The 18,853-nt window shown below is 41.7% G+C and overlaps 1 protein-coding gene across 2 annotated transcripts in view; it reads left to right on the forward strand.

Annotated features, from left to right (window-relative positions):
* The first annotated feature begins 163 nt into the window (after window positions 1–163).
* Window positions 164–18,853, forward strand: part of ELP1 (elongator acetyltransferase complex subunit 1) — a 59,538-nt gene continuing 40,848 nt past the window's right edge. The window contains exons 1-14 of one of the 2 annotated variants that reach the window (XM_026002739.2): window positions 164–310; window positions 2,162–2,324; window positions 3,206–3,358; window positions 3,596–3,677; window positions 4,418–4,498; window positions 6,720–6,805; window positions 8,168–8,264; window positions 8,802–8,892; window positions 9,951–10,074; window positions 11,038–11,131; window positions 13,815–14,045; window positions 15,264–15,434; window positions 16,404–16,503; window positions 18,152–18,334. In XM_026002739.2, coding sequence (XP_025858524.2) covers window positions 2,175–2,324; window positions 3,206–3,358; window positions 3,596–3,677; window positions 4,418–4,498; window positions 6,720–6,805; window positions 8,168–8,264; window positions 8,802–8,892; window positions 9,951–10,074; window positions 11,038–11,131; window positions 13,815–14,045; window positions 15,264–15,434; window positions 16,404–16,503; window positions 18,152–18,334 — 1,643 coding nt within the window. In that variant the 5' untranslated portion in view covers window positions 164–310; window positions 2,162–2,174. Of the gene's footprint in view, window positions 727–2,161; window positions 2,325–3,205; window positions 3,359–3,595; window positions 3,678–4,417; window positions 4,499–6,719; window positions 6,806–8,167; window positions 8,265–8,801; window positions 8,893–9,950; window positions 10,075–11,037; window positions 11,132–13,814; window positions 14,046–15,263; window positions 15,435–16,403; window positions 16,504–18,151; window positions 18,335–18,853 lie in introns of both variants that reach the window. The other variant, XM_026002740.2, reaches the window with a different exon arrangement.

The following is an 18,853-nucleotide window of genomic DNA, read 5'->3' on the forward strand; positions in this document are numbered from 1 at the left end:
ACGTCAAAGCCGGGATCCGACAGCAGAAGCGGGCGGAGGGCAGAGGGCGGAGGGCGGAGGGCGGAGGGGCAGGGCCGGAGGGGCCGCGCCGCTCCCCACCTCAGGCGTGCCGGGGCTCGGGAGCGGGCCGGCCACGCCCCCTGCGCCTCGTGACGTCACTCCTGCGGCGCCCGCTGTTCGGCGTCTCCCGGGTGCGCGGCCCGAAAGCCGGAGGGGCGGGTGGGAGAGCGGCCCTGGGCTCCGGGAGGCCGGGCGCGCGGCGCCGGTGAGGCCAAGGTGGACGCGCCGCTGTTGGCGGAGCGCGTCGCAGGTGAGCGTTCGAACGGCTCGCTCGCGGGGGGCGGGGGGCGGGGGCGACGACGGGTTGCTCCCGGGCCGCACGTGTACGGCCCCTGGATTCCTCGCGGTGCTGGACGGCGCCGCCGAGCCCCTGACGCGCGGCGGCCGAGGGTGGATTGCAGGGGCCGCGGCGCTGCTTCTCGCGCCTGCGACTCCCCGTGGAGACGCTTCCGGTGCTGCCCCGTCCCTCCGGGCGGTGACCTCCGTGTGGGCGCTGGCGGCCCTCCACGTCTTCAAAGCCCGACGCTTACCCGAGCGCCCGCCCAGCGGATGTTCCCTGCGAGCCACAAACCGGGTGGTGGAATCGATCGGACACGGTGCGAAGGATTGAAGCTGAATATTGACAGCGACGGAACCAACCAGTAAATGAATAGTTTAGTGAGAAACGTGAGCAAAAAAAAAGAAAAAAACGGGGGGGTGGAGACCATTTTTCAGCTCGGGGGACAGAGAGAGAGAGTAGAAATGCCATGTCCTCAAATAGAAGCTCATTTGAGTGGGAGAACAGTGTTTCGTTCTCCAGTGTGTGTGTGACGTGCTTGTGAGGGCTCCTTGTGAAAAACCTCAGAAGGGGGCACGTGTGGTTTTACTGTTCACTCTGGAGAGGGTCAGGGCTGGACGTGGGGATCTCATCAGCCTGTTAATGAGCCGCGTGGTACTTGCCTGCTGTGGGCATGATCGTCAGCCAAGAGGCGGCAGGACGGAGCAACCAGGGTGGAGGAGTTGCCAGAAATGTCAGAGAGGATACAGACTTGATAGGAAGAGACCTTTAGCACAATTAAGAGCTGCGAAGAGGCTAATTGAGGGTGAAAGAGTTGGGGATTGCAGTTGTAAAAGAAAAGGTACTGGTAAGTTGAGGTCCTGGGGGACTGTGGAGAATACTGCTTCCCTAACTTTGAAAAGGAGTAGGGGAAAAAAATAAAAGAAAAGAAAAAGAAAAGGAGTAGGAAACTTCTGAGAAGACAAGGGAATAACGATGGTCCTGAAACATTACAGTGTGTGTGTGTTGTATGTATCTATGGAGTTTTATATGGATTTATAAATCTTTCAGGTTATAAAGGTTTTTTTTTTTTTTAAGATTATTTAAGAGAGAGCATGAGCCAGCATGGGGAGCAGCAGAGGGAGAAGCAGGCTCCCCACTGAGCAGGGAGCTCCATGGGGCCCCATTCCAGGCCCTCGGGATCCTGACCTGAGCCAAAGGGAGATGCTTAACTGACTGAGCCACCCAGGCGCCCCCATAAAGATATTCTTATATGCAAAAAATAGAAGTGTATGCAAAAGATAGAAGTGTTTTCCTATTTATTTTGATCGTTCCAACTCTCCTGAGGAATGACTAATGTTGTCTTTTTTTTTTTTTTTTAAGATTTATTTATTCAGAGAGAGAGAGAGAGGCAGAGACACAGGCAGAGGGAGAAGCAGGCTCCATGCAGGGAGCCTGACGTGGGACTCGATCCCAGGTCTCCAGGATCACACCCCGGGCCGTAGGCGGCGCTAAACCGCTGGGCCACCAGGGCTGCCCTGTTAAGTCTTTTTGAAAAAACAATTCTGAAGTTGAGGGTCTTGCCTCTCCCAAAGAGTAAGAATGTAGAGTAGATTTCAGAATCTCAGTTTGTAAACCATAAACACTCTGAGTTGGTGAGGTTGCTGCAACACGTCTCTATGTGGGTTCAGATGAGATCTTTTTTTCTTTTTTTCTTGATTATTCTAATGACCACATCTCGGCCCCTGAATCATTTTGCTTATATGAGTGACGTTTATCCCTGGTAAGCTATTCCTTTCTCTCAGAGTAATTCTTCATCAAGGGGTATTTGTACTTTTCTTTCAGGAATTGCCTCATCATGAGAAATCTAAAGTTACTTCAGACCCTGGAGTTCAGGGATATTCAGGCTCCAGGGAGACCTCAGTGCATCTCTCTCCGAACTGAACAGAGCACCGTGCTTATTGGTTCAGACCATGGACTGATAGAGATAGACCCTGTCACAAGAGAAGTAAGCTAATGAGGGAGAATGCCAGCACTTGCAAGACCCTCGACTTATCTTTTTCTCAACCTGCTTCCCCCAGATAGTCTTTAGTTTGAATCTTACTGAATTCATATCCTCCTAAATGAACATTCCCTTGGCTTTATATTGGTGTCATATGAGACATTACTAAAGTTGTAACCTACCCTTAACTCTGCTTCTATTTGAATTGTAAGTTGGCAAAATTCTGACTTTACATTTTGTGTGGGTGCCCTTTTTACCCTTTCCATCATGTAAATACTACTTATAATTGTGGATCTCAACTGAGAATGCAAATGAAAATTGCCTGTAGAACTTCTTAAAATTGTGTTTCAGCCTCCGTCCTGTGCCAGCTAAATGGGAATCCTCAGTGCTGGATCCTGAGCATATATGTATACACTTATATATACACATATGTATATATGCATATGTATGTACATGTGTGTATTTTATGTATGCACATACTTTAAAAAATCTTTGAGTTGATTCTGAGCTCTTCCCTTAATTATATTTGCTACTAATGTATTTTAGGTGATTATATTCTTTGTTCTTTCTCCCCATGCTGTAGAAATCTTAGGAAACCTTAGTTAAAAACCATAGTTTTCTTCATGTTTTATTGAACATTTTTTAAAGAGACCATGCTTCTTTTGTATAGTGCTTGCTTGGCAGAAAGGTCCCATTAACTTTTTTTTTTTTTTTAATTAAAGACAGTAGTGTTGTGATATTTCTCAAATGGATGTTTGGATTTTAATCTAGAAAGACACTTGAAAGCTTTTGTATTAGAAAAGGAGCATTAAAAAGTAACTTATTTTTGGAAATATTATGAATTGTTCTTGAGGCCTAATTTGTTTATGTATTTGTTTTGGTGAAAGGTGAAAAATGAAATTTCTTTAGTGTCTGAAGGCTTTCTTCCAGAGGATGGAAGTGGCTGCATTGTTGGTATTCAGGACTTGCTGGATCAGGAGTCTGTGTGTATGGCCACAGCCTCCGGAGACGTCATACTCTGCAATCTCAGCACATGCCAGGTAAGTGGAGGAGTCCAGTGAGGAGGAAACCTCAAGCATCCTTAAATAAGTCATGTGTTTTACGTAGAAGCTTAAAAAATCGGGAGCTAATGCTTAAATATCATATTTAAGCATTTTGCAAATTAGAGTCTTTGCGTTATGTATTCTTTTTTACAAAATGTTGTTGTCGTGGTTTTAGCTGTATTTCACCTACACTTCAGCTGTATTTTAAAAACTTACTTTTGTCTACTGATGCAGCTGGAATGTGTTGGGAGTGTAGCCAGTGGTATCTCTGTCATGAGTTGGAGTCCTGACCAAGAGCTGGTGCTTCTTGCCACAGGTAAGTTTGTCACTGTTTCTCCCTGTGACTTTTATAAAACATGACTCCTAATATTTTAAAGGCTTAAATTTTGGGGTGCTTATTCAAAAAATTTCTTTGAACAGTGATACCAGCATTATAATCTAGAGGGAATGTGCTCTTTTTGACTTAAATTTCATCTCTTAATATATTATTTTAAGAAGTTATTTCACATTACTGTTTCAATTTTTGGAAACGAAGTCACAAACTTGGAAATCTGTGTGGTCCACAGTTGTAGATAAAAGTGTTAGCAATATTTGACCTACACTAAGAGGAACAGCTGCTATAAACAGATTCTGAAGACTGCTTTTATAGCTCTTTTAGGAGCTCTCATGAGCTTTTAAAAATTACTCTTTTTCCTTTAAGTCTCTTTATTCCAGATGAGTTTATATAAGCTGGTACCCCTAATGAGGTAGGTGTGTGTTTGAAGAGATAGCTTGGTGAAGTCTTGAAGTTAGTGGAGGAGGGCTAAGTGTAGACTTCAGTGTTAGCTTTACACACGCAAATAGCTGATAGTAAGCATCAGGTAACTTAGCTGGTCGAAGCTTTTTTTTTATTTTTTCTTTCAAATGAGAGTCAAAATATTTAGAATGAATTATGTCTTCCCTCTTCTGACTCTAAACTCCTCCACTCCAGCTCTGTAGCGTCCAGTGTTGTTGATGCTTAGGAAATGGCAAATTTGTGCACAAAAACAAAATCATTCTTGTTTGTGCCCATCCAAGGTCAACAAACCCTAATTATGATGACAAAAGACTTTGAACCAATCATGGAACAGCAGATCCACCAGGATGATTTTGGCGAAAGTGAGTATAGCTCTGTTTGAAACATTTTGTGATCTGAAGTTCCTCCCAGGCTTGATCATTTTCTTGCACACTAGTAGCCACGTCATAAACCCAGAGAACTATGAAACAGGAAGCCTCGTGCATTCAGTGTCTGATAACCCCGTTCCTGTAGCCCATTCCAGACAAGGCATACCTCTGGTGCCTCTCCAGGTCTGAGAGTTCACTTTGCCAATAACTGGGAGAACAGAAACCTACCGAATGTCACCTACATAATTGTTGCCCAAACCTTGTGACAGGCATAGGCTGGGGCTTTAGTGAAAGGAACTGTGCTAGCTAAAGTAAAGAGAGTATTTCTGGGGTACAGTTTTGGGGCAAAAACAAGAGAGGTAGGATAGAAGGCTGATTTTTTTTGTTCCTACTAATTAGACCTGAATCTACATTTTCATGGGAACCATCAGATTGCTTTCCTGCTAAGATCTAACTGAGGTGATTTGGGCCTTGAAGCTGTGGGAGTATTGAAAGGGGAGAAGAGGGGAGATGTTTATTGTGTGTAAGAGGCTCTGACCAACATGAGGGCACCAGATGGAAGGCCCAATTGAGAGAGATGGTGGGGAGAAGGGATTTTAACTTCTGCTGATAACTGACCTCATGCCTTCTTGTTCTCTTAAATCATTTAGAATGAGGACATCATTTAGAAAGTTGTTACTCATTTGCTCAAAAATAATTTATTCAGAAATGATTTTTGAGTAGGTACTATGAACACAGCAGTGTGTTTGGTGCTATGAATAACCAGCTTTTCCTTTGAGGAGTCCCATGATAACACGTTGTGCAAGGTGTCAGGGTAGCATGAGGGGAATAAGGGAGCAGTGGAGAGGAAAGATTTCCCAGAAGAGGCTGGGGTGGGCTGAGTGTTTTATCCGGGCTGAATTGGTGTTGGGTAGGTGAGAGTTGAGGGTGGAGGGCTGGGGGGGGGGGGGTGGTCTAAGCAGTAGAATTAGTCTAGTCTGAGGCACAGATGCTTCATAGATATGTCCTGGCTTGTTTAGGCAGCTGTGAGTACTTCTGTATTGCTGCTGGCAGGACATGAGTGCAGATTGAAATAAGCAGGATAGGGCAGCCTGGGTGGCTCTGCAGTTTAGTGCCGCCTTCCGTCCAGGGTGTAATCCTGAAGACTGGGGATCGAGTCCCATGTCAGGCTCCCTGCACGGAGCCTGCTTCTCCCTATGCCTATGTCATTGCCGCCCCCCCCCCCCCCCCCCCCCGGTTTCTCTTTCTGTCTCATGAATAAATAAATAAAATCTTAAAAAAAAATAAGCAGGATATATTTTGGTTGAGTTTGATGGGAATCTGGACATATAATCAGCCATTAAAGGTTTTGATGATGCAAAATTGATTGGTTGATTGGTGGAGAAGGAAGAGACTGGAGGCAGGGTGATCGGATAGGAGTGCTATGGAAATCCAGATAAGAAAGGTGGGTGTGGGGTTAAAAGAAGGGAGGAATTTAGAAGAAATTTGATTCTCAGGAGGGGAATACATTTTTGAAATTATCTCAGAAATGTTTTTGGAATATGTATCCATAGTTTCCTTGCTGTCCTAGCCAGTTTGAGAAATAGCAGTTAAGAAAGTGAAATAAACGGGTATGGATATATAAGGTGAGGAGGAAAGAGTTAATGGGACTCTGGACAGAAGCTCAGGTAACCAGAATAAAGATGCCAGTAACTGAGAGAGAGGGTGGGGGGAAGTGCCAGCTTATTAGTGGTAGGTGACAAGTTCTGTTTGTTTTAAGGACCGTATGGAATCACTATGTAGAGTATGCAGACATAAGGAGCTGAAGCTCAGGATAGGCCAGAGCTGTGGATTGGGAGTCAGTGACGCGTAGGGAATCTTTCAATCTTGGGAGGAGGTGAACTTGCTCAGGAGCAGACGTGTCTTGTAAATTCTTCACATTTCATTCTTCTTCCTTGTAAAGTGGGAATTGCTGTCATCGAGGGAATTTAGATATATAAGATGGCAGTAAAGTGCTTTCCAAAAGAAAGGCATTTCAAGTTCTTCAAAAATCATCGATGCGTATACTCTGGAATACTGATTTTCCAAATATTGAGTGCTGGTCAATTTATTGAGAGGTCTCAGAGGACCCAGGTAATTGACCAATGACTAACTTAATGAAGAATAGCAATAAAACTGTTTTATTTCATTTTGTTTAGCTTATTGGTTGTCTTGCATGTTCTTAATCATTTCCTAGGCAAGTTTATCACTGTTGGATGGGGCAGGAAGGAGACGCAGTTCCACGGATCAGAAGGCCGGCAAGCAGCATTTCAGGTGCAGATGGTAAGATTGGTCTGATGGATATAGGACCTTGACTGGAATAAGTAGAAGTTTTGCCTGCTACCAGGAATTCCAGGTGTCCTGTTAGAGGCTAATGATGAATAGAGCTCTTCTTTAATAAAACAGAAACTGTTTCATTCCTTAGGGAATGAGTCATTCTAGAAAGACTCTTTTTCCTTGCCAAGTTGCTTTGTAATTTCAGTAGAGAGAATAATTTTAACCAGTATTTGGTTTAAACAGTATGTCCTCACAGATAGAAATGAAGCATTTTGTGTATCCCTTCCTGTTTCTCTTTCCTTCCTCCCCAGAAAGAGCTGTTGTTCTCGATTCACTGTTGATCATTTATGTGCATGTTTTCATACATGCACACATTAGATACTTTTCATGATTTTTCTCTTTGGATGAAACTCTTAGTCTTCCTTTTTTATGAATACCTTTTGATGGTAGAACTATAGGAGTTACTGATAATGTATTAAATGTGGGGTGACAAAGAAGAATTGAGAATGATCCCAAGATTTGGGCAGAACAAATGGAAGCATATAATTTATGTTATGTGTAGACATCTCCATGAGCTTGTCATTTACATTTTCCATCCATAATGATTTCTGGCCACCTTCCAAGTAACTCATATGTCATCTCCTAACCCTTCACTAGAGCAGGCTTGTGTTCTCTGCCATAGGGCAATGTCATTGAGCATAGGTCTTGATAGGCTTCCTGTGTATTCTCTCCCGTACAGAGTATGGTGCTGAGGGCATTCTGTTGCACCCTGTCACTGGAGTGTGATGGTGGGTGCTTGGGTGGCCCTGTGTCCCCCATCTTGCAGATCGGCCTTTCTTCAAGGCCTTCAGGATCGAGATGCAGGCGGCACTGGAGACCTTTCTTCTTCCCATACTGCAGAACACAGAACTTTTCTGTTTCCATCACTGCTATTGACTTTACTACCTCTGGCTTTCCCTGCCGACTTCTTCTCTTCTTAATTCATCTGTACGCTTGGGAAGCTTACACAGTAACCAAATAACTAGGACTCTACCCTCTTACATTGAGATAAACATTTATTTTCTTATTCTAACAACCCGGTAGATTCTTCAGCTCTTTATATTTAATATCCAGATCTGCAGCTCTTTTTCTCTGTTGCCGTGCCTGGAGGCCCCCTTTTTTTAATGCCTGAAGACAGATTTTGTTTTGTTCTCTTGATGATTTCTGAGCCTAAGAGGCCTTCTAGAAGGGTTCCTGAGGATTCTGTGAAGTTGGTTTTCTAGATAGCTTATGTCTCATGTAAAAGGTTTAATTTTAATACCCTGGGGCTTGTTTGATCCCAGACTATTTAAGTTCCCCAGTAAGATTTGTGTTTCTTCCTCTCTTTAGTATGAGTCGGCTTTGCCCTGGGATGACCATAGGCCGCAGGTGACCTGGCGTGGTGATGGCCAGTTTTTTGCTGTGAGTGTTGTTTGCCCAGAGACAGGTATGGAAATACATTGTAATTAAAGGGAAAAAAGTATTTTATGAAGTTCAAGTTATTTTCTTCCTTTTATTTTTTAAAATTATACATACAAGGTGCTACTTTAGATGTTAAATGAATTTAGAGCTAAGAACTGAAAGAGATTTTTGAGGTCATTTGGTAAGGCCTCTTACCTGTTGGGTACAAATTTTTTTTTTTTCCCCAAAGATTTAATTAATTTATTTTTGAGGGAGGGAAGGTGGGAGGGTGAGAGAGAGAGAGAAAGTTAAATCATGAGCTGGGTTGGGGCAGAGGGAGAATTAGACTCCTCGCTAAGCAGGGAGCCTGATGCAGGACTCAATCCCAGGACCCTGGGATCATGATCTGAGCTGAAGGCAGACACTTAAACTAGCCACCCAGGCACCCCTGTTGGGTACAAATTCTTAACAAGATTAATCTACTCGGCTTTGTAAAACTGGCAGTTTTTATTAATGAGATGTTTGAATAGTTCGGACTTAACAGCATTTTAAGTTTTTCTATTTAACTCTGCCTGCTATACAGGAGCTCGGAAGGTCAGAGTATGGAACCGAGAGTTTGCCTTACAGTCAACCAGTGAGCCTGTGGCAGGCCTGGGACCAGCTCTGGCATGGAAGTGAGTGGGAAAAGAAACCTTGTAACTTCTTCCTCAGAGAAGATAGTAGTAGTGGAGTAAGCGTGGTGGTGCATGTTAAATAGAGGTGTTCATGTAACACAAAAGGATATTAACTTCTCATTTGGCTATAAACCTGTATCTTTCTCTTTCTAGTTTTTCTGAAGTCAGAATTCATTTCGAATAGTAGATTCAGAACTTCTTCACAGATGTTGTCATTCCAAGGCCCGCGTTTTACAGCTTACAGGGCGGGCCTATATGAAGCCATTGTGTAGAACAGAAAATGGTGCTTAGAAGGAAAGTCACTCTACAAAGCTCATGGGGGCAGTGGAACTTTGGTGAACACTAGAAAAAGGGCTTTCTTCTTTGCCCAAGCCACAACCTCTTAGGCCAGAAGGTTCTACTTACTGAGGAACATGCAGGCTGGATTCCAGCTCAAGTTATGTCTTGTCCAGTGTCTGCAACTACTCTGAGTAAAGACAGAAGAAATGTTTTCTGTCTCAGTAGCATCTGTTATATAACAGACTCCTCTGTCTCTGGGTTATAGACATCATGTTTCCCACCAGTACCTGACAATTGAATGACAGAGCAAAGAGAGAAAGGTATTTAAAGTAAAACTGTAGAGACAGATGTGAACAAGATGAGGCAATTGGGATGTTTTAAGTAAGTTGAGAAATCTTAATACCTATCTGAGCATAAAATAGTTGCCAAAGTCATATATTTGAAGGAAAAATACATTGTGGTTTTATAGGATATTGTATTTGGAATAGTTTTAAAAATTTATTGTTGGGTTTTGTTTTGTTTTTTAAGTCACACTACTGCAGTCTAAATTTGTAAGTCTTTGTAAGCAAATGGAACCTTTGTGCAAATTAAGAATAAATGCACTCTCTCTGGGCAGGTGTAGTCCCACACTAGGCTAAAGTGCTTACCAAGAGACGTGGGATTTAAGCCTTCCTTGGATGGAGATTTTTTGTTGGAAAAATTGTTTCTCTGACTTAAATCTCATTCTTAGCCAGCTGGCTCTACTTTCAGAGGTTCTAACATCCAGCGTTTGCTTTAAGGCCCTCAGGTAGTTTGATTGCATCTACACAAGAGAAACCCAATCAGCAGGATATTGTGTTTTTTGAGAAAAATGGCCTTCTTCATGGACATTTTACACTTCCTTTCCTTAAAGATGAGGTTAAGGTAAGTGCCTGAGTTATTTCACCATCAAATTTAGGGAACTTCTCACAGCTATAGAGGCTTGTATCAGATATGGGCATGTAAGGAGAAGCTCCAGAGTAGATAGTAATAAAAATAGTGGCTTCTTATAACTGAATTTTTTTTGAAAGAGTTTTTTTTTTTTTTTTTAAGGATATTTTGCAAAGAAGAAATGACATTCTTTCTTACTCTAGGTAAAATACAGATAGAAATAGAAATCCTCCTTTGTATTGTTCATTTGGACAAAAGCATAATGTTTCCATTGGTAGATACTTTTCATTAATAGCACTTAAACCTTGAGCCACTTGTATACCATTAGGATTTTTATGAGCAGAAACACCAAATGGTGGTAAGCTTTAATAATTAAACGTAAACATAAGTTAAAATTATGTTATATGTAAATTACAAATTGAAGCTAAAAGTTGAGGAAGAGTTTAATTTGCTCCCATGACCTTCTTATTCACTTTGAACAGATGCCAGCATTTTATAGTTTTCATCCAGTCACCACCTTCTAGTCTAAATACACTTTATGGTTCCCTAGGGTTTTGATTCTAGAAATTGATTTTTAATACTCATTTCTAACAGGTAAGAAAACATTTTTCTTCTCTAACCACAAATCTATCATCCTACCTTACAAGATTTGTAATAGTTCCGTAGTATCATGTAAAACCTAGTCCTTTTTAAATTTCCTTGATTGTCTAAAAATGTCAACTTGCATTTGGTTAAGTCTTGTAAATTTTTAAGCATAATGCGTTTTTTGACATCCCTGCATATAATGACATATTAACTAGATTTGTTAATGATTCAATGGGTTCCTAATCTATAGTTGAGGATCAGCTCAAGTAATGGGATTACTTGGTTGGTGAGAGCAGGGAATTCAGCTCTTGTGTAAGATTTTGAAGTATATACATAGTTAAAAGCCAGTGACATGCCTTTTTTCCCTATTAGGTAAATGGCCTGTTCTGGAATGCAGATTCCACTGTGCTTGCAGTTTGGCTGGAAGACCTTCAGAGGGGAGAAAACTGCACTCTAAAAACCTATGGTAAGACAGCACCTAGCATCTTAGCCCCATGCCACATAAAATGTCGTTGAAAGTAGTAGGCTATGGAGTTGCCTTTCTCCCTTCTGCTTTGTCCTGATGGAATCGGAGATAACTGAGGGGGATAAATGGAGATGAGGGAATGGTTTGGTTTTGATTACTTAGGGATTTTTAGTCATGTATCATTTAGGGTTCTCTAGACAAATAGGTTGACAGGTTGGAAATTCAGTTAAGAGTTGAGTCTCAAATTTATAAGGACAGGCCTGAACTCTGGAAACTTATGCAGGTTTTGTCTTACAGTCTTGAGGAGGAATTCCTTCTCTGGGAAACCTCAGTTTTTACTCAAGGCCATAAACACCTTACATGAGACTCACTCACATTATGGAGGATAATCTTTTGTATTTAAAGTCAATTGATTGTGAAGGGTAATCACATCTACAAAATACCTTCCAGTAATATCTAGGCTCTGTAGGAATAGTGTTACTTCAGGAAGTTAAAGTGCTAGCCATAGGAAAACTATAGCAGTGAATGAGAAACGGCATTAGATACAAGGAAGAATAATCTCTGTGACTTTTTATTGTAGATCAGATTGTAAATATGTATTTTTCAGTATATGTGTAATATGAGAAAATATTAGAAAGCAAAGATGAAGAAACAGAATTTTTCCATAATTCTATTGCTCAGTAATGAGCACTATTAAAATTTTCTTGTGGGATCCCTGGGTGGCGCAGCGGTTTAGCGCCTGCCTTTGGCCCAGGGCGTGATCCTGGAGACCCGGGATCGAATCCCATGTCAGGCTCCTGGTGCATGGAGCCTGCTTTTCCCTCTGCCTGTGTCTCTGCCTCTCTCTCTCTCTGTGTGACTATCATAAAGAAATAAAAATTTAAAAAAAATATATTCATTTAAAAAAAATTTTTCTTGTCTTCCAGATTCTATGTGTATGGCTATGATCTCATTTTTGTTAAGTATACAAGTATGATACAGGTAGTTTTATAACAGACATCTTTCGATTTCAGATACCCATGGGTATCATCTTAAATTGCTGTGTAATATTCATTTGTACCACAGTTTATTAAATCTCATTCTGTTAGGCACTTAAAGTTTTGCGATTTTTCGTATCAACAAAAATGCAGTGAACATTTTTGTTGATAAATCTTTTCACTTGCTTGATTGTTTTTTTTTTTTAATTTTTTAATTTATTTATGATAGGCACACAGTGAGAGAGAGAGAGAGAGAGAGAGAGGCAGAGACACAGGCAGAGGGAGAAGCAGGCTCCATGCACCAGGAGCCCGACGTGGGATTCGATCCTGGGTCTCCAGGATCGCGCCCTGGGCCAAAGGCAGGCGCTAAACCGCCGCGCCACCCAGGGATCCCTGCTTGATTGTTTTTTAAGTGGCTTTCAAACTTTTTAATCAGTAGAATTTTTTCTTTAGCTGAAATGTTATTTAGAAGCTCATTTAATTCATTCATGGCACAGTCCTTCTCAATGCTGGCTGTACCTTTAGAAAAAAAAAAAATGCCATCCAGGCCTCATCTCAGAGTTGAATTTGTTGTGTTATAATGGGGTGTTAGAATGTGTACATCAGTGCTTAATTTAAAAATTAAAAATCTTCCAGTTGATTATTAATATGCAGCCAGAGTTGTGAACCACTGATTACCCAGAGTGTCAAAGGCTGGCACTGTGTTATGCTCGGAATAAAAATATTGCGCAGGAACAGCCCCATTGTCTGTCCTCACAAAGCATGAGTATGTAGTCTAACTTAGCAACTTACAGCTTGGTAAAAGTGTTCTAACAAAGGTTGGTTTCGACATCATTAGGTCTGTCCCCTTCCAGCTTTATTGAGATTGAATTGACACACATTGTGCAAGCTTAAGATGTGTGCTATGATAATCTGACACGCATATGTATTGTGAAATATTTACCACAGCAAAGTTGGTTAACCATCCAATTTTGGATGGTGAATTCCCATTTTGGTTTTTACGGCAAGAACATTTAAGACCTGCCCTCATAGCAACTTTTGAGCATACCATACAAATTGTTAACTATAATCACCATGCTCTGTGTTAGATTCTCGGAACTTAAACTCGAAGTTTGTGCTCTGTCATCAGATGCTGATGACATCTCCCCCATTTCCTCTGTACCCCAGGATTAGATCTTATTCTTTTAACAGATGTTGGGAGGAACAATTGGTGATGAAGGATTAGTATTGATCTTCTTCCTTGGAGAGCTGAATTATGCTTAATACCAGATCGCCGAGACATAACTGCATGTAAAGCTCCTAGAAGAAAATAATAAGCATCTTAAGCCTAATACAATATAGTGATGCTAATCTAATGTTCTCAAATTGAGTGTTGTCATACTTCTAATCTAATTGCCAAATTTTCTTTCTAAATCTTTATATGAAAAAACAACTCACTAAAGCACTGTCTTTCTATTAATTTTCTGTCCACATGACCCTAAAGTTTAAAAGTAGAGACAGCATAAGTGTGTGCTTCTGGCCTTAGATTATCCCCATGGAAAACTACTTCTTGACTATTATTATCATTATTATTACTATTTGAATGAAGAGGCTAAGCAGGAAGGGTCATTTGAAAAAGGAACACTTGCCCATATCCCTGTCCAGCAGGTAATAGGCAGTCTGGTCCTCTGGCCTCTGACGTTCTTCCCCTCATTTCTCCCTTGCAGTGCAGCTCTGGACTGTGGGGAACTATCACTGGTATCTCAAGCAAAGTCTGCCTTTCAGCACCTGCGGGAAGAGCAAGCTTGTGTGTCTGATGTGGGACCTGGTGACCCCGTACCGGCTGCATGTTCTCTGCCAGGGCTGGCATTACCTCTGCTATGACTGGCACTGGACGACTGACCGGAGCTCAGGAGATAATTTGAGTGATATGGCAGACGTGGCTGTCATTGATGGAAGTAAGGAGCTAGAAAGCATGTCAGTGAGCCTGTTCCTGCAGATGTGATGGTTTAACTAAAACTGGGAAATTTTGGCTTGTGTGGTGCTTTGGTTGTTTGGTTTATTTTTACTTATTTCTTGTTTCATTTTGATTGGATGGGGATGCCCTTAGTGGGGGCATGTACTCTGCTGAGAATCATATCCTGTCCTCCTCCTCCTCCTCCTCCCTCCCCCTGCCCACCCCAATTACATCCATATTCTTCATGAATTTACCTCTCTGGCCTTTGAAGACATTGAAAATTTTGACCCCCAAGTATAGATGAAAACTGTGATTTTGTGGCATTGGTGTGTGAGCCTTACCTCCTAGCTCTGACATAGATTTATATTGACCCTTGCCCCCACCTCACTTGGGTTGCTTTGTTTTTTAATATAATACTTGTTAATTGGGATCCCTGGGTGGCGCAGCGGTTTGGCACCTGCCTTTGGCCCAGGGCGCGATCCTGGAGACCCAGGATTGAATCCCACGTTGGGCTCCTGGTGCATGGAGCCTGCTTCTCCCTCTGCCTGTGTCTCTGCCTCTCTCTCTCTCTCTCTCTCTGTGACTATCATAAAATAAATAAATAATTAAAAAAAATACTTGTTAATTGTATAATCTATCCAATATGTTCAAGTCACAGATATCTGTCTAGTGTGAGGATTGATTGGTGTTCTTTGTATGATGGGGAGAGGGAATTGGGGCAAGAAGTAGTCACCTGAATAGATGGTTTACCTACTGCTGATAACATAAAGAAAACTTGTTTCTAAGATTGCAATGTGTGATGCTGTGTGAATTTTGTTCTCTGTAGTAGTCCTAATATAATTTTATAATTATATGTTCTGTACAGGGGACTTAATCAGATAGGTCTTATTACTAAAAACGTGCATCAGGGAGTGGTTTAAAGATTTTGAAGGGAATCATTGCCTTAGTTCACTCTGGCTTGGTTGAACGCCTTGGTTTCAAGCTAGACCCAAAGGCCTTCTTGCCCTCATTGGACTGCTCTGGACCTGGAGGTGACAGTAGCCAGACAGAGACAGAGCCCTGACACTTAAGCTTCGCTTATTTACAATAAAAACACCAAACATTTTTAGGAATTGCTGTATATTTTCTATCACCGTTATTAGTGCTATAGTGCTGTCAGATGTTGCACTTCACAAATGAAACATGCATGTATCTGATCTCTTCTCTCTCTCATACCCAGACAAGGTATTGGTGACAGTCTTCCGACAGAGTGTGGTTCCACCTCCCATGTGCACCTACAGATTGCTGCTCCCGCACCCTGTGAATCAAGTCATGTTCTCTGCACATCCCAAAAAGAGTAACGACCTTGCAATCCTAGATGCCAGTAACCAGATTTCTGTTTATAAATGTGGTATGTTCAAAACCATTAACCAAGAAGTTCTGAACCATGTCCCTCCTGCACAAAAGAGAGTTACAGTGTGGTGTTACCTTAGCTCCAGAATAATTAATCTCATTATTATGATAATATCTAATGAATTTGTGGGGGTTTTGGAGTGGGAGGGAGTCTGATCCCACTCTGGCCTATAAGAACAATTCCCTTTGCTTGTTGAACTTGAAGAGTCAGTGATTGAAGAATAACATTCACCCTGGAAGTAGCAAGGTATCTTATTGCATCTTTAACATGTTTTAAGGTTCCATTGCCTTTGCACAGATTTCCATTTGATCCCACAGCCTTCTTAGGAGTGGCATCAGAGCTGGTGTTTTTCTGTTCTTTTTTTTTTTAAGATTTTATTTGTTTATTCTTGAGAGATGCAGAGAGAGGCAGAAACATAGTCAGAGGGAGAAGCAGGCTCCCTATGGGGAGCCTAATGCAGGACTCAATCCCAGGACCCTGGAATGAAGACCCAAGCCAAAGGCAGATGCTAAACCACTGAGGCACCAGGTGCCCCATGTTTTTCTGTTCTATAGATGAGGGAAGAGAATGCCAAAGTGTTTGCAGTTTGCTTGAACAAGAATGGATGAGGATCTCACTTAGGTGTTCTAGCTTCTCCACCTGTCCTTCCACCATCCCATTTCTGTCAGTTTTTAGTTGCTTTCCTGATGTGTAGGAGAAGCCGACATTTGTTTTTATCTGTGAGTTCTATGATCATGGTGTAATTATACTGGCACATGATACTGGTAGCATTGTTTACAAATCGTCCTGAATTCTCAGCCTGAAAAGTAAACAGAATTAAGAGGTTGAGATGTGGTTATTTCTAGATTGCTTTATTTCTAAAGTGGGGTCTATTTCTAGACCCCATTAAATGCAGGATTAGTACCCTTAGTATTAGGGAAAATGTGTGTGGGTTATTATGATAGTAACTGCATTTTTATTTTCTAGATGATAGTCCAAGTGTGGACCTTACAGTGAAGCTGGGAGCTGTGGGTGGAAATGGATTTAAAGTTTCTCTTAGAACACCTCATTTGGAAAAGCGATACAAGTAGGTTGTTCTTAATTACCTTGTAACTCTGGGAACAGCAGTTAGTCCTAAATTCAGCCAACTGTTACTGTTCCATGCCTGTTGCTGAATGAAACAAGTAGATACTATGCCTGGCCCCTGGTTTTTCAGCCTGGTGGGGAAGTCTGTTATCTTGTATCTGCATGCCATATGCTAATGGTGGCAGTGGAGCCAAGCTGGTAGCTGGCTTAAAAGCCATTTCCTCCAGCAGCCCTTGGTTCTCCAGGGAAGGTCATGTAGGAAAGGTAGAGGTAAGGGTGGTAGGGCCAAGCTGCATTTGCTTGTATATATGAGGGGCTCTCATGTTCACCTACTGGCTGACTGAATGCAGTCTCTGTCTTTGTTGCATCCCACACTCCGGAACTTTGGGTTGCTGTGTTTTGAGTCTCTCAGGTTGGAAATCAGAATGCGTTTTCCCATTGAAACAATGTTATAAATGATTGGGTATAAACGAGTACCTCAGGTATAAGTATTGTGAAATGACCCTGAAATATAATTAGTAATTATAATATGACTTCTATGAGAATCCGGGATTTGATTGCATTCTATTTGATAAGCGCATGTTCTTTATTACTGAACTCTGCCCCATGAGAGCATATATTTATAAATTAATAGGGACAGTAAACTGACTAAAATGAGTAACTGAATTTCATAAGCAATGTTTCTTAAATATATGCAGTATATTTAATAGATCTATATAAGCTTTCAACCTGCTTATGATTTGGTGGTGGTCTATATAATGCTTAGTCGTTTTCAAAGAACATTTATGTGGATTATTTCATTTCACAGAATTGAACCCACTAGAGGACAGACTTAAGGCAAACTAGGAAGTGTGAGACAATTTAGAACATAATTTCATTTTTTTAAAGATTGAGAGGACAGCTCCAAGTCATTTAGGAGATTTCATGAAGGGCATGAATACTTATCTTCATCTTTGAAGAAGAGATTAGGTTAGGATCAGCAGAGACGGATGGGGAGGGTTGGCCATGGTGAGAGAAGTGTGTCGGTGGGGACCGGAGGGAGTAATACCCCCACGGTGGGAAGAACACAGTGGAGGGACCGGAGTCCTGGAAGAGCTGATTGAGTAGGAAGATCAGGGTAGTGACCCAGCTTCTTCAGTGCATGCTGAGGATTTGCCACTTAAGCTAGAAGGTGGGAGAAGTAGCCCTTACGAGTTCCTGCCAGAGGTGGCAAAAATGTGCTATCCTCTGATGTGTTAATACTACAGGAGGCAGGTGTTAGAGGCCAAAGAAACCATCTCTGAAGCTAATTAGTTGTTTTGGTATGAGATGCTAAAAAATGCCCCACTCTTCTGAGACCCACATATCTGCTGGAGCCTGGTTTGAATGTTGGCAAGTGGTGACGGAAGCCTCCGGAGTTTGTTACTATAGGGCCTGGGGCAAGTGATTTCTTGCATAGTCAGTTTCCTGAAGTGTTCTCTTCAAATCTAAAGATCTCAGAATATAAGAAGCCTAAATAAATAGAAAAATATTCTGGCATTACCTCAGGTTTTGTCCCTCCAAATAATTAGGAATTGATCGTATACAAAGTGGTTCATTCTTCACTTAGGAAAATCTCGGTCATACTAAGTTTGATTCATGTATTGGACATTGTTCCATATTTAAAACAGACTTCAGTTTGAGAATGGTGAAGATCAAGAAATAAACCCGTTGAAGTTCAGCCTTATCACCTGGATTCAGGAAGACGTTTTCCTGGCTGTAAGCTACAGTCCGTCCAGCCCTCAGTCTGCCATTCACCATCTGACTGTGGCCCCTTCTGAGGCGGATGACGAGCACGGGCAGCTCCATATTAGGTATGGCTACACTTCCTTGAATTTCATGTGCTCATAGGCAGATGGTGTTACACTTTTGTCTTTTCTGGGTCTAGGATGATTTTGACTTCTAGTGAGCAAGATTGAGGGCAGGAGCTTCCTTGTTAAGCATACTTAGCAAGAGAGTTAAGTGTAGTTTTGAGTCACGTCAAGATACAAACCCAAAAATTCATCAAGAAGTGGGTGGAACATAGGACAAATACCAGTAGATGGGGCAAAACATTTTGAAGATGTGTTAAAATTTTTCATTCAGCATATACGTACATTCTAGCAGGGTAATTGTTTGCCAAAGAGAATTAACCGCTACAGTTACCCTTGTTAATAGGTCTATATACATGCACTTCACTTGGATGTGGTGACTTCGAAATGCTGCTTCTGGCTTCTTCTACATATTCAGTTTGGCACTTGACTACATGTAGTACTAGAAAGTCTTCTCTGTTTTCTCTTTGCTAAAATTTCACTGCTCCCTGGCCCTGAGTTTTGCTTTGATTCTAGACTGCA

This window comes from Vulpes vulpes, chromosome 12, assembly GCF_048418805.1.
Source record: "Vulpes vulpes isolate BD-2025 chromosome 12, VulVul3, whole genome shotgun sequence".
Classification (NCBI taxonomy): domain Eukaryota; kingdom Metazoa; phylum Chordata; class Mammalia; order Carnivora; family Canidae; genus Vulpes; species Vulpes vulpes.